This window comes from Tursiops truncatus, chromosome 19 (genome assembly GCF_011762595.2).
Source record: "Tursiops truncatus isolate mTurTru1 chromosome 19, mTurTru1.mat.Y, whole genome shotgun sequence".
Lineage (NCBI taxonomy): Eukaryota > Metazoa > Chordata > Mammalia > Artiodactyla > Delphinidae > Tursiops > Tursiops truncatus.
The window spans coordinates 6,715,023-6,730,298 of record NC_047052.1 but is presented as its reverse complement, the minus strand read 5'-3'; the positions used below and the strand labels follow the sequence as shown (position 1 = coordinate 6,730,298).

General features: G+C 52.2%; 1 protein-coding gene across 2 annotated transcripts in view; it reads left to right on the top strand.

The window, feature by feature from the left end:
- The window catches only part of PLCG2 (phospholipase C gamma 2), a 188,687-nt gene that overhangs the window by 42,280 nt on the left and 131,131 nt on the right, over nt 1-15,276 (top strand). For both annotated transcript variants that reach the window (XM_033844547.2, XM_033844546.2), the window contains exon 2: nt 2,441-2,679. In XM_033844547.2, the coding sequence (XP_033700438.1) occupies nt 2,487-2,679 (193 nt within the window). In that variant the 5' untranslated portion in view covers nt 2,441-2,486. The remainder of the gene's footprint in view (nt 1-2,440; nt 2,680-15,276) is intronic.

Genomic DNA, 15,276 nt, shown 5'->3' with positions numbered 1-15,276 from the left:
ATTTGTGCTCTGCTACATGTGGGCCTTGAGCCCTGGGAGTGGGGAACTCAGGAGGTGTACGGCTGGGACCTGGTCCAAATCTTGGTTCTGACACTTTGCCGCTGTGTGACCTTGGACAAGTCCTTTGACCTCTCTGCCAAGTTAGTTACTGTCTGACCAGATTCTGCCACCAGATTCTGGATTCCAGAAGGCGGGTGCTGAAGGAGCAGGGGCGTGGGATTCAGACCAGGGTTCCAATCCTGATGTCACCATGTGTCTCTGTGACCTTGATCACATGATTTCACCTCCCAGGACTTGAGTTTTCACCTCCGGTATTTCTCGTTGAAATAAATGAGATGAACGAGATACGACAGGTGCAGGCACCTGGGGAGGGCCGATAAACAGCTAGTTTACCAGGATGAGACTGGCCTCAGGCACCTTGTTCATCCCCTGACCTGGGTTCGAGGGCAGTGAGGCAGGAGGCTCAGGTCAGGCAGAGTTCTTGGCATACCCTGTAGTCCTGCTGCCGGGCCTTTGCTTAAGCCTGTTCCTCTGATTACAACACTGTTCCCTCCCGCTTCATCTTTTTTTAAAGCTTGGATTCAGACGCCGCCTTCCCCCAGAAGCTTCCTATGAGCACTGTCAGTTCCCAGCCTTACCCCAGACTAAGTTGGGGACCCCTTCTTGCTACTCCCTTTATTACCCCCACCCCCATGTCTCTGCTACTGCAGAGTCATTGAGCTGACTAGTCCCTTTCCAAATGGGTGGAGAACAGGTATAATTCATGACCTTATCGCTGGGCTGTCAGCATACCTGGGAGGTGCCTTTGGCTGTGGGTGTGAGGTAGAGGGATGAGGGAGCAAAGGACAGGGCCTGGGCCGCTCCCTGCACCCCTCATTTACATAAAAGTCCACCCTCCATTTCTGTCATAGAGTTGACCCTTGATTAATGTCTTGACCAGCTGGCTGATTAACATGATCAGAGGCCCTGCTCTTAGATGCTGGGGGCTGTACATACACTGTGGCGTCTGCTCCTTCCAGAGCCCCTCGAGGGTGGTATTGTTATCCCCATTATACAGCTGGGGAAGCTGAGGCCCTGATTTTGAGCAACTTGGCAAAGAGACTGTGGGGAGGCTGAGCCAGTGTGGAGGCCCAGACAGCCTCGACTGAACACCGGTTTCTCTCCAGAGTAGCAACTGTGGGAGCCTCAAGGGATTTGGAGGAGGGGAGGAGGTAAGAAGGAGACAGGGGACAGTGGATAGTGACAGTAGCAGGAGCTGAATCTGAGGAGCATTGACTTTGCATCTTTGTTCTACGGGCTGAGATATATTATCTGGTTCGATCCTTACAGGAACCTTTGGAGGTTCTTTCATCTGTCATCTTCCCCTTTACAAGGGTGGCAATTCAGCCTGCGGGTGTAGGTGACTTGGGGTAGGGGCTGCGGTCTGCAAGCCTGAAGTTAAGTCCCTTCTGAGTGAGGGGCAGTGCGTCTTCGGACATTTGGGAGGCAGACTGGGGGGAGGGTTTTTGCAGAGCAGGGGCTGAGGGAGCGACATGATTTCACTCTTGTCCTTAAAGCATCCTTTTGGTTCCTGGTCTGAGAGTGGACTGTAGGGGCTGGAGCAGAAGCAGGGAGACCAGTTAGCAGGCGATCAGAATGACCCAAGTATAAGATCCTTGGAGGGACCAGTGAAGCAGTGAGACTGATTGCATTCTGGGTTTGCCTGTGGATTGGATGTGGGCGTGAGAGAAACCAGACAAGGAAGGCTCTGAGATTTGGGGCGCAAACACCTCTCTGGGAAATGCCAGCTGTGCAGGAGAATGAGGGATAGCCAAGGATACCCCTGGATGTTGAGCGGCACGCCAGGTGCTTCACAGGTGGCTTCCTAACTGTTCTGATGAAACTGAGGCTCACGGAGGTCACGCAGCCTGCCCAGGTCCACACGGTCAGTGGGAACCTACACCACGATTTGAACGTGAGGCTGCTGGGTCCTGCTGTCTTCTGCCCTTTTTGCCCCAGTTCCATGGACACATTTGGAAGGGTTTTTTTTTTTCCTGTTCCCAACTTCACTCGGGAAGTAAAGGGATGGTTGGAAATCTCTTGGCAGGCTGTCAGGGGTGGGGACAGGAGTCAGTCTGGGCTGCTCTGGCTATTCAAATGTTCCACAGCATCAGAGTATGTGGGGAAGGAGTGGTAACAGCCAGGCTGGAGTGATTTGGTTATTTAAAGCCGGGATAGTGGTTGGGTCACTGAGGTCGAGGGCTCCACCCACACCTCACTTCCATTTAAACCTCTGTGTGTCCTGCCTGGGCTCTCTGAGCGGCCAGCAAGTCTCCGCCACTAGAACCTTCTCCCCAAACTCATCCCGATGGGCATGAGACAGGATCTTCACTCTTGAAGTCGAAGCCAAATCCCACTCAGTTAACTAAAAGCAGTTCCCTCCTTTATTCCGCCCTTCCAGCCTCCCTCGTTCTCTCACTCCTTGCCTCCCCCTGGAGCTGGCAACCATGAGCACCACGGTCAATGTGGACACCCTTCCGGAGTACGAGAAGAGTCAGATCAAGAGGGCCCTGGAGCTGGGCACGGTGATGACGGTGTTCAGCTTCCGCAAGTCCACCCCGGAACGGAGGACTGTCCAGGTGATCATGGAGACCCAGCAAGTGGCCTGGAGCAAGACGGCCGATAAGATCGAGGGCTTCCGTGAGTACCTCCTCCCCTTCCTGCCCAGACCAGTGGTCACGGCAGTTGTTGTCGGTTTGATACCTTCTGAAAGTGAAAGTGGGGCCTCTCTGTCTGGGTCTCTGAATGGGTTCAGAGCAGGTGGGGGAAGTTAGCCAGGAAACAGCAGGTGAAGGAACAGGAACCTGCGTGGGCCAACTTGGAAATGACATCCAGACAGCTCACCCGGGATGGCAGGGGCTGGGCTCCCTGTCTCACAGCATCGGGGACCATTTGGTTCGAGCTGATGGTCAAGCCGTCTGCCCTTTGAGGGCTTAACTGGCCAGAGCTTGTGGAAACTCATAGCTTGGTAGCCAGACGAGCAGAGTGAGAAGGCTGTGCTTTAGCTCCAGGTGGACAGAGCGCACTGCTGAATGTTCTGTAGCTCTCAAGTGACGTTCTGGTCCAGGTGGAGGCATCTTCTTCTCCCCATCCTCTTTACATTCGGCAATCGGCTCAGTCCCTAAAGTTTCTAAGACTGTTTTTAACAAACAGAGTTAGGAGACTTAAGCAATTTTCAGTTGCAGAGACTTGTTTAATTTGACTTTTTTATTGGCTACTTTTTAATTGAGGAATTAAAACGTACACTTGGGGGAGAATGAGACGATTCTAAATAAGTGTCTCTTCCCCAGCCCACGTCTTGCTCCAGCGCAAGCTCATTACCAAGTTCTTTGGTCTTCCAGAAGTATTCTGTGCTCGTGTGACGTGTGCATTGTGTTTCCTACATGAATGGGTACCTACTACGTACACCTCTGCACTTTGATTTCTTTTTTTAATTTAACAATTACCTTGGAGGTGGTTTATAATCAGCCTGTTGAGCTGCCTTTTTCTTTCCTGGCCACATAGCATTCTGGCTACAGTGTAACAGTTTAACCCCTAGAGACGGACACTTTGGGTCTTTCCAGTCTTTTGTTATTAGCTGCAGTGACTATACTTGGATTCTAGTTTTTTTTTCTTCTTTTTGCGGTACACGGGCCTCTCACTGCTGTGGCCTCTCCCGTTGCGGAGCACAGCCTCCGGACGCGCAGGCTCAGCGGCCATGGCTCACGGGCCCAGCTGCTCCGCGGCACGTGGGATCTTCCCGGACCGGGACACGAACCCGTGTCCCCTGCATCGGCAGGCGGACTCTCATCCACTGCGCCACCAGGGAAGCCCAGATTCTAGTTTTCAAAAAAAATTTTCTGGTAACAGACTTATGGAGATACAATTCACATACCATATAATTCATCCATTTAAAATGAACAGTATATTCTGATATGTGCCACCACTACCACAATTTTCATCACGCCAAAAAGAAACCCTGCACCTTTTAGCCATCCCTCTGTTCCTCATCCACCTCTCCTGCCCTAAGCAATCATTAATCTCCTTTCTATCTCTATAGAGGTCCCTGTTCTGGAGATTTCCTCTAAAAGGAACCATATAGCATCTGGCCTTTTGTGACCGGCTGCTTTTACTTACCACAATGTTTCCCAGTGTTTTCAAGGTTCGTCCACGTTGAGGTGCGTCTCAATACGTCCCTCCTTTATGTGGCTGAGTAATATTCCACTGCATAGATATTCCACAGTTTGTTGATCCGTTCATTTGTTGGTGGACATTTGGGTTGTTTATACTTTCTGGCTACCATGAATCCTGCTGCTGTGAGCATTCATGCGTGATTTTTTTGTATGGCTGTGTGTTTTCGTTTCTCTCGGGTATCTGTCTGGGAGTAGCATTGCTCCTAGGTCAGTATGGTAGCTTTGTTAATCATTTTAGGAACTGCCAGCCTATTTTCCCAGTTGTGGCACCATTTTACCTTCCCACCAGCTGTGTGTGAGGGTCATCCTTGTGTTATGCTTTCATGCACACGTATTTTGTGTTTACCTGAAGGACAGCTTCCTGTACCTGTTATTTCTGAGTTAAAGGGTACAGGCAATTTTAACTTTGAAAGGACAGTTGGAGAACATCCCACAGAGGCCCACGAGGTGTTGAGGGCACCTCCCGTTCCCCACACCCTCGTCCACTCTGCCGTGGGGTTCTGAACTTGGCCGTTCACAGGTGGTCTCTGATAGCTCGGTGTAGTTCTTCGTGTGATTTCTTTTAACATGAGTGAGATTAAGTAGCTTTCCAAAAGGTTTCTCCTAGCTTTGGAGCCGAGCAGGCCTCCAGTGGCACAGAGCCAGAAGCCCGGCTTTGACAGTGCCCGTGTCTGGAGGCAGCAAACTCTCCTCCCAGTTTGGTTTGCATTGGCCACACTCCACCTCCCAGGTGGCCCAGAGACCTGTCGCAGCTGGGGCGGGGGTGGGGGCCTTCCTGGGGATGAAAAGGCATGGATGGTAAATACAGGTGTCCTGCACTGAGAGTGGATGGCTGGTCCCTTCTCTTCTGGGGGCTGAACATCGGAAACACCTGGGGGGAGCATTTAACGATACAGCCTACTGGAACTTTCTCCCAAAAGTTCTGATGGGTGTGAGACAGGATTTTGCCTCTTGAAATCCACACGCTATAGTTCTCCCCACGCATTAACCAAAAGCAGTTCCTCCTCCTCCTTGGAGTGGCTGAGGAGGTCTGTCATTCACCAGGTTGGTTGGGATTCAGTATTTTAATAGGCTCCCCAGGTGATCCTGGTAGCTAGCCAGGTTTGGTAGGTACTGCTCTAGAGACTCCCTCCCTCCCTCCATCCTTCCATCAGTCCCTCCACCCTTCCTTCCTTCCCTCCTTCCTTTCTTCCACCCATCCTTCCGTACCTCCATCCATCTATATTTGAATGCCTGCTCTCCCAGGCACTATTCTAGGTCCTGGAGATACAGCAGGAATCACATTAGACTCCAGTCCTCGCGGAGCCTACATTGTTGGATTAGGTACAAGCAGCGTGGAGCTTGACTTCCAGCACCTTTGATGAGCTTTGCCATGTGACTGCAGGGCCAGTTACATGCACTTTCTGAGATCTAATTCTCTTGCCTGCAGAATGGGAGTAATATTGGTATCCATGCACACGGTTACAGTTGGGCATGAGTAAATGAGTCGATACATCAGAGGGTCGAACATGGTGAACGGCACAGGGTAAGCCCTGGACCAGTGGCAACTGCTGCTGTTATTTTTGCCATTGGCTGTTGATGACGAGCGGCATCCAGCTTGTCCGGGGCAGCAGGGTCTCGCTTAGGTGTTTGGACCTTTTCTGGAGAGCAGTAGGGATCCACCGAAGTGTTTTCAGAAGAGGGATGATGTGAACACGTTTGCGTTTTTGAACGTGCGCTGGCAAGTCTGTGCGCTATGGCTGTGTCAGTAGTGTTTGTAAAGCAACAGAAAACCCAACTTGGGAGTAAAGAGCTTAGAAAAGGTGCTCCCCTGACCACTTAGAAAGAATAGGCCTGTGGGCCCTAGATGGGGACTCTCAGCACCGCATTTTCAGCCTCCTGACATAGGGGTGTCCTGGGGGGACCCCCACAGCTGTAGTGTTGCTTCAGCGGTCCTAGTTAGCGGGATCCTCCAGGTTACTGTGGCATCTGCCAGGGGCAGGCAAACGGGAGGGAGCACGAGCGTGTGGTCCTGGGGTAATTGGCAAGCAGCCTGTGACCTTTGGACAGCTGTCACAACACCCCTTTCAGGCCTGGGTGAAGGTAGACACCCAGGGATCCCACTGTGCAAAGCAGTGAGTGGTTCTCAGCGGGGGCAATCCCACCCCCACCCATTCAGGGGCATCTGGCAATGCCTGGAGATACTGTTAGTTGTGATTATTTGGGGGGTAGCTTCTGGCATCTAGTGGATTGGGGCCAGGGGTGCTGCTAAACACCTTACAATGCACAGGACAGTCCCCGCCCCCACCCAAACAAAATTATCCTATATAAAGTGTCGGTGGTGCCAAGGTTAAGAAGCCCTGGTCTAAAGTCACGCGTTTGCTTTGCTTAGAACCGTAAAATGGCACTGGGTATGTTCGGGTTTCTCTTTGGACCCTGTCATGACGGAGCTGTGTCATGTATTCAGCCCAGATTTGCTGTCATACTGGGTGCTAGCTTCTGCTAAGAGAGAGGAGGAAGGATGGAGTCCCTGCCCTGGAGGGAACAGATGCAGCAACTGGCAATTGCAGGATGGTGTGGTCGGTACACAGTGCAGGTCTGCGCTGGGTACTTGGCGAGGATGGAAGGCTCTTGTCCCCCTCAGTGGGGATGGGGGGTGGTCGGGAATGGGGGGAGGCCTCATAGCAGAGGAGCTGCTTCTGTGGAGAGTTAAGGGAGGGGCTTGTCAGGTGGCCAGCAGGACGCCTGCCCTGAAGTGGGGTCAGTAGGTGCCATTGGATGCAAGTGCGTAGATTTGGGGGTCAGTGATTCGGACAGGGCTTAGCTGGACGGTTCTTCTACTCTTTGTGGCCTGCACTGAGGTGGCACTCAACTGGCATGTCACCTGGTCTGAAAGGTTCCAGAACCTTGACTCCCATGTCTGGTGCTGTGGTGGTGATGGCTGGAAGCCTGGGCTCAGCCGGAAATGTTGGCTGAGCACCTGCTGCTTGGCAGTCCCAGGGTAGCTGGACTTCTTACATGGTGCCTGCTGTCCCCCCTGGGTGTGTGTTCCAAGAGTCCCAGGCCAAAGCTTCTGGGCTTCTTATGACTTAGCCCGAGAACTCCCAGAAAGTCATGTGCTCAGGTCACCAGGGCCAGCTCAGGTTCAGAGCATGGGAAATCTCCTCTTGGGGAGGGCGAGGCTTGCACGTCCAGGGCGGGGAAAAGTTGACGGCAGCCACCTTGGAGCCAAGTGACCATGAGAACAGCTGGACTCTGGATCCAGACTTGTAGCTCAACTCCCTGCTTGACCAAATACTAGGTGCTGCGTGATCCAGGGCAGGTTGTTTGACCTCTCTGTGCCTGTTTCCCCGTTGGTCAAGTGAAATGATAATAGTCCCTACCAATAAGATAAGGGTGAGAATCAAATGGATTTTATTATATGTACTTTTTTATTTTTAAAATTATTTTTTAATAAATTTATTTATTTTTGGCTGCGTTGGGTCTTCAGTGGTGCGTGCAGGCTTTCTCTAGTCGCGGCAAGCAGGGGCTCCTTTTCATTGCAGGGCGCGGGCTTCTCATTGTGGTGGCTTCTCTTGTTGGGGAGCACGGGCTCTAGGCGTGCGAGCTTCAGTAGTTGTGGCGCGCGGGCTCAGTAGTTGCGGCGCACGGGCTTAGTTGCTCCGCGGCATGTGGGATCTTCCCGGGCCGGGGCTCAAACCCGTGTCCCCTGCATTGGCAGGCAGATTCTTAACCACTGCACCACCAGGGGAAGTCCTTATGTACTTTTTTATATGTACATGTTTTATCTGTATATAAAAGGTACATATTTTAATGGATGGGAGTCCCAAGGCCTGGCTTCTAATAAAGACGATGGTCTCCAGCCAGACACTCACAAGACGTGGCTGTCATTCTCCCGTTTACTTTCCAAGGCTGATGGGCAAGGTGGTGCCCTGGGTTCCTTCCTGCACTGGCTCCTGAGGCTCTGGATGTCGGGAGGGAGCTCATGCCGGGAAGTGCTGCCTCTCTGGTTTTTCTTTTTTTCCAGGGGCACCAGCTGCGCAGACTCCAGCTGGAAAGGAGCCCGCTTGGGGACCTTTCTGAGTTGAACCTTTGGGGTCCTCTTGCATGTTGTCCATCTGGGAGGCCGGTCTGGAATGCGTCTCAGGAGCCAATGTGATGCCAGCTGTTTGTGGAGTGTGGATGGGGCCAGCTGTGCAATGAGCCGCCTTTGAGGACGTGGACCATGTCCATTTCGACTGAATGGGCCCTTTATCCTCAAGTTTTCACTTCTGCTTATGCGTGTTTTCTTCGTCTGCTTATTTTTGGCAAGTGGTGGCGGCCCGTGAATGAGGGATTCTCGCAAATAGGAGCTGTTCTGTTTCCCTGGTGTGAGGTCCTTGGCTTGCCTGTGACCCTGTGAACAGGAAGCAGGAATCATCCCCACTTTATTACGAGGAAACCGAGTCCTGGGGAGACTAGGTGACATGCCCAAGGCTACACAGTCAGGAAGGGGCAGAACTACAGTTTGCCTTCGTTCAACCTGCCTTCAGAGTCGCAAGTCTTCTGCTCTGTGTTGCTGTCTCCTCTTACATGATATCAGAGATGTCTGAGTGCTGTATGGGATAGAGAAGCACCCTGCTGGGGACCTAAGAATGACAGCTTCGTTCAGGTTTCGTTACGACAGGAGGGAAGGCACCGGTTCCTATTCGCGCAGAGGACACGCTCTGCCTGGTGCTGAGGTGCCAGGGGAAGGAGACTCGAGAGGTGCCTGGTTAGCGGGGAGCCAGACATGCCTGCTGGAGACCCCATGGTGGAGACAAGTGCGGACACAGCCAGGGACGCTGAAATGGGCTCGTCCTGTATCCTGGCTTCTTCTGAAATCCAACCTTGAGCTTCTTACCCATCTTTTTAAAAAAAGTATTTTGCCAAGTTCTTATTTTAACAAAGTGTTTTTCAAACGATGGAGAAATAGGTGTTTTTTTTTTTTCCACTGGCATCTTCCGTCTAAGAAGAAATCCATTGTCTGAAAGTGGTTCCCAAGCTCTGTCAGTCAAGTGTCCCGTCAGAAATAAGATTCCACCAGTGCCCCCAGTGTGTACAAACTTATTTTTCTTTTTAAAGAAAATTTTTTCTTTTTTAATTGAAGTATAGTTGATTTACAATGTTGTGTTAGTTTCAGGTGTACGGCAAAGTGGCTCAGTTATACATATACATATATCTCTTCTTTTTCAGATTCTTTTCCCTTATAGGTTATTACGAAGTATTGAGTATAGTTCCCTGTGCTATAGAGTAGGTCCTTGTTGGTTATCTCTTTTTTTTTTTTTTTTTTTTTTTGCTGTACGCGGGCCTCTCACTGTTGTGGCCTCTCCCATTGCGGAGCACAGGCTCCGGACGCGCAGGCTCAGCGGCCATGGCTCACGGGCCCAGCCGCTCCGCGGCATGTGGGATCTTCCCGGACCGGGGCACGAACCCGTGTCCCCTGCATCGGCAGGCAGACTCTCAACCACTGCGCCACTAGGGAAGCCCTATCTCTTTTATATATAGTAGTGTGTATATGTTAATCCCAAACTTCTAATTTGTCCCCTGCCCCTTTTCCCCTTTGGTGACCATAAGTTTGTTTTCTGTGTCTGTGTTTCTGTTTTGTATATAAGATCATTTGTATCATTTTATTTTTAAGATTCCGCATATAAGTAATATCCTATGGTATTTGTGTTTCTCTGTTTGGCTTACTTCACTTAGTATGATAATCTCTAGGTCTATCTGTCTTGTTACACATGGCATTATTTCATTCTTATGGTTGAGTAATATTCCATTTTGTGTGTGTGTGTGTGTGTGTGTGTGTACATACAATTTTTGATTATAGATGTGCAGTTATCGTAACAGCACAGGCTCTGGAGCCCGAGTGCCTGGCTTCAGATCCCAGCCCTGCCTCTTCACTGGAGGGTGACCTTGGACCATTCATGTCACCTCTTTGTGCCTCTTTTCCAAGTCTGTAAAATGAGAATAGTAAAAGAACCTGTCTCCTAAGGCTCCTGTGAGGATTAAATGAAGTAATACATGTAACCTGCTTTCAGCAGTGCTGGGCACAGAGGAGGTAGGTGCTCAGGCATCTGCTGCTCTTGTCCGCCTCCGACGTGAAGGGAAGTGGCATTGTGGAAAGGATGACGTGAATATGAGAACTTGCATTTATGTGACGAGATCCTTGTTTCTTTCCTGCACCCGAATGGGTTGTCCTCCTCCTCTTCCGGGGTGCGGATTCCCTAGGGCAGAGCCTGGTGGTGTGAGAAATAGAGCTCTTGTTTTCATTCCTGACATTGATGGAGACCTGCCTGTATGCTGGTCAGTGGAGGAATTGGTTTCTGTGTTCAAGGGCTGTCTTCTGCCCTGGATGACCATCACTTGGTGTGATGAGAATTCAGCCGTCTGTTGGTTTAGCAAACACTCAGAGGGCTTGGTGTGTGTCGGGCGTGGTGCTCGAACCTGGGGACAGCGTGGTGAGCGGGACAGTGTGGACCCCCAGAGGCGCTTACGGTGCCACGGGAAAGGCAGAACAAGCCAGGCTAATCACCCAGTCATTCTGGATCGTGTTGGCTGCTAAGAAAGGAAGAAGCAGGGCACCTTGGCAAAGAGTCACTGGTGAAGAGCGCTGTTTTAGGAGGCCACGCCTCAGGGGAGCATTTCCATGGAGGTGACATTTGAGCTGAGAACTTGAAAGGTGATAAGGGAGCCATGAGAAGCTCTAAGGGGAGAGCATTCTGGGCAGAGGGCACAGCAATAAAGCTTCTGTATTAGTCAGGTTAGCCTAACAGCCGTGACAAGTGATTTCTTGATCTCATGCAAGTTTCTCACTCAGGTCATGGTCTAGTGGAATTGGGGGGTGGGGCTCTGCTGTCTGGTGGTACCACTGTCCCCTCAGGCATCTGAGGCCACTGCAGGGTCTTCTCTTCGGCCAGCATGTGGTGGAAGAGGAAGAGTGGGGGATGGCTTAGGAGGTTTTAGGGGTCATTTCTGGAACCGATGTGCCTCTTCCCTCCCATCTTCCATTGACCAGAACTTGGCATGTGACTGGCTACAAAGGATGCTGGGAAACGTGGCCCAGTTGTGTGCCAGGAAGAATGGGAAAGGGGCTTGTCAGGCGTCCCCCAGGCTCTTCCACGGCCCCTAATTTTGGAAGATGCAGAGGTGGCTGTAGGAGCCCCACTGATGGCTAGAGAATAGAATGATTGCAGGGATTTAGGGATTCTTGCAGGAATTCAGGGAAATGAAGAGCCTTTGCACTGGGCCTCCTGGGAAGGGGAGGTGATGGCACTGAGGACTCTCCCATCCCATCTGTGACAAGAGCTGCCGGTGGTGACGTTTCTCCATAGATGGGCTTTGTCGGCCGTCTTAGGTTTCCTCATAGTCATGGCTAGACCCTCCCCAGCAAAGCTCTCCACTTTGACAGTGTCGGCCCATCAGTGAAGGCTTTGGGTCCCAGCCTCCCAACGATGGATGCCTCTGATTGGCTGGGTCTTCTGAGCCCGTGCTCGGGGGTTGGCTGCCCTTGAGACCAGTGTCATCTCCGGTCAGCTTTGGTGTGGAGGGTGGGTTAGACGGGTCTCCTGCTAGAGAACATGGTCTGGCTTCTTCAGGACTCTGGGCAGAGATGGGTCCCTGTTATGGGTGAATTGTGTCTCCCTTCCAAATTCATGTGTTGAAGCCCTAATCCCCAGGACCTCAGAAGGCGACCTTATTTGGAAATAGGGTCTTTGCAGATGTAATTAGTTAAGATGAGGTCATGCTGGCACACAATGGGCCCCTAATCCCATATGACTGGTGTCCTTATAAGAAGAGGGCGCGCGCACACACACACACACACACACACACACACACACGACGATGCCTCTGTAAGCTCGGGGGCACTGAGGGTTGCCGACATCCCGGGAAGCCAGGAGGGAATCAGGGAACCGATTCCCTCTCACAGCCACAGAAGGAGCCACCCCTGCCAACACCTTGATCTGAACCGGGAGACGATGCATTTCTGTTGTTGAAGCCACCCAGTTGGGGGTGTTTCGCTACAGCATCCCTAGCAGACTAACACACTCCCCTTTAAAAGGAGCCCGAGGGGCAGGGAGGTGAACCCAGCGGTTGATGTATCCACGTGGCCGCAGATAATATGGACAAGCTGGAGTTTGTTGTAAAGGAATTTGAGAGCCCTTGCTTTCTTCCAAGTGTCATCTCAGTTCCTGGCTGCATTGGTCTTGGCTGTGAGGGTGTGAGAGGCAGTGTTGGGTGCTGGTTAAACGTGGGGACTGGAGCCAGATTGCTTGGGTTTGAGTCCCAACTCTGTGGCTTGGGCAAGAGACTTCCCTCTCTGTGCCTCTGTTTCCTCACCTGTAAAATGGGAAGAATGACAGTACCCACCTTATAGGGTCTTCAGGAGGATCAGATGAGCTCCTGAAGGTAAATCACTTAGAAAGGTAGGGGAAGCGCTATGTGAGGTTTGCTCTCGTTACCATGGCTCAGGCTTCTCGCCCGTCTCTTGGAAATACATCCCTTGAATTCTCTCCTAGTAACCAAGCCTCCCCTTTGGAGGACGCTGTGCGTGTCTGGTTAGTTGTGGTCCATCCAGTTCCCTGTGCTCCCAATGGCTGTGGAGGTGTGGACAGGACTCTCTTTTGGTCTGGCTTTTGGGGATCTCGGTGTCCCAGCCCAGAAGTCCATCTGGCCGTTGGGGAGGAGAGGACAGGAGAGAGGGGCAGCTGCAGTGTGGACACATCTGAAGCCAGAGGGCCGGCACAGGGAGCGTCTGTGCTGTAGTGCCAAGCCCTGGGAGGCATATGTGTTGCTGCTTCACGCAATTAGAGGGTCCCCGACAGTGGGTGCAGGTTGGATCTCTTACGCATGTCTGACTAGGGGAGGGAGCTATTAAAAGGCATCCCGTGGTGAATCCTGTAGGAAAGAAAATAATCTGCCTCCCCCTCCACCCTCCCCAGCCCACCCTCACCCCTACCCCCGTCTGTCTTCGCTGAAAACGAACATTTTCCCGTGTCAGGCGGGCGAAGTGACACGTCTTGTTTTGCCTTGGAAGAGACCTGAGTGCTGTGCACCTTGAGGTTGAAGCCAGACATCCTGGTGTTGACTTTTCCTGCCCCCTGGCAATGCGTGACCCCAGAGCCAGGCCCTCGGTGCCTGTCACCCCACACACTGTGAGCTCCGGGAGGCTGGGGCCCACGGCTTCTGATCACCAGGGAGGCATCCCAGCACCTGGCCCACGCCTGACCTGCAGTGGGTGCTTCTCAGAGACGTGGTCAGCAGATAGATCCAGGAAACCACCCCTGGCTGCCCTCTCAGCCTCTGTCCCCTTCTCTCTCCCCAGAGGTGGCAGTGTCTGGGGTTAAGATAGGACAGCTCTGTGACGACTTCTCTAACCACACTTGATGCTTCTGGCCTGGGCCTGTGCTTGCCTCAATTTCCTCATGCGTGAGATGGGTAATGAATGGCTGGGCTACCCTGTAGGATGGTGGTGAGGATTACATTTGTAAGTGCCTCTGACACGCATGGTAGGTACCTGACAGAGCTTGTGTGTGCCGCATCTGTGTGTGCCTGGGGGCGCTGGGGGCGGCCGTCGTGTGGCCCACCCATGTAGAGGCTGGCCCCTCCTGACGCGTGTGGGTAGGGGTCCTACAGGGTTAAGGTCCCTTGGGTTTGAGCCTGACCGTCGGCGGGCAGCCCAGCTCCCTGCCTTTCTCCCTCCGCAAGTCCAGGGAGGCCTGGAGTTGGAGGAGGAGCGTCCACAGGGCAGCGGTGAAGTTTCGTAAACAGAATCGGTGCTGATGCCACTTTAGAGCAGGAGGGCCTCTTGCACACTCCTGGCACGGTAGGGAGAAGCTGTAAGATGCTTTCATCTTACACGAGGTGTGCCGGTGGCCATGGTTGGGAGTGAGTTTTGAGGGGTAAAGTGTCTGTGTGTGAAGGACTCTGTTCTGAGAAGGAAAAGCCTGGGAACTTGCTGATCGGTAGAATGGAAACTAGCAGTTAAGAGTCAGCACCGCACAGTCGAGAGCGATGTGGCAGGAGGAGGCCTCCAGGACTCACAGGGGCAGACGCACCTCAGGACTGGGGGCCCGCCGGGGGCTCCCTGCCTCAGCTTCTCAGTCCGATTGGATCTCACCGGCCAGGTGTCACCTGCCTGCCATGCCTGGCCACTCCAGGCCACTCCTGGCCTGCTGCCAGCCTCTGCTGGTGGGAGCAGGGACCTGGCCGGGGGAGGACCGACGTCCCTGGGGAGGCAAGAAGGGCCTGAGCTGGGGTGGCCGATGGTGAAAGTTACACCCATCTCCTGTTGAAGACAGCTCCCAGCAAGGCCCCTCTGACGTGGTTTTATTTCCCCCTAATTAAACGGCTCTTACTTTGTTTTTCTTGAAGAAGTCACATGTGTCCATTAGTAGAAAGATTTTTTTTTTTTTTTTTTTTTGCGGTACGCGGGCCTCTTACTGTTGTGGCCTCTCCCATTGCGGAGCACAGGCTCCGGACGCGCAGGCTCACGGGCCCAGCCGCTCCACGGCATGTGGGATCTTCCCGGACCAGGGCACGAACCCGTGTCCCCTGCATTAGCAGGCGGACTCTCAACCACTGCGCCACCAGGGAAGCCCCTAGTAGAGAGATTTTAAACTTTGGTGAGGATTACGAGCTCTTCGCCACCCCCGACCCAGAGGGATGTGAGTTCATACTTGGTGTAACCCTTCCAGATTTTTTTTTTTGCAAGACACAGTTACATTTTTACAAAACATAATCCTTTCATAATACTCTTTAGTAATATGCATTTTTCATTTTGTGCTATATTGTGACCACCTTCTTCTCTTTATGAGTTCTTTAAAATGTTGAGATTGGTGTAGAGACAAAGATGACAAACGCCTGTGTACTTAAGAGCATGTCCTCTAGGGTCTGACTGCCTGGGTTCAGATCTTGGCTCTGTCACTTACAACGTTTGTGACCATGGACAAGTTTTTTAGCTTCTCATTTTCCCATCTATAAAATGGGGCAATAGTAATGCCTTCCTCACCGCATTCTCATGAGGATGAGGAGAGCTATAGCTAGCATACTTTGGGCCTCACGGACGGCT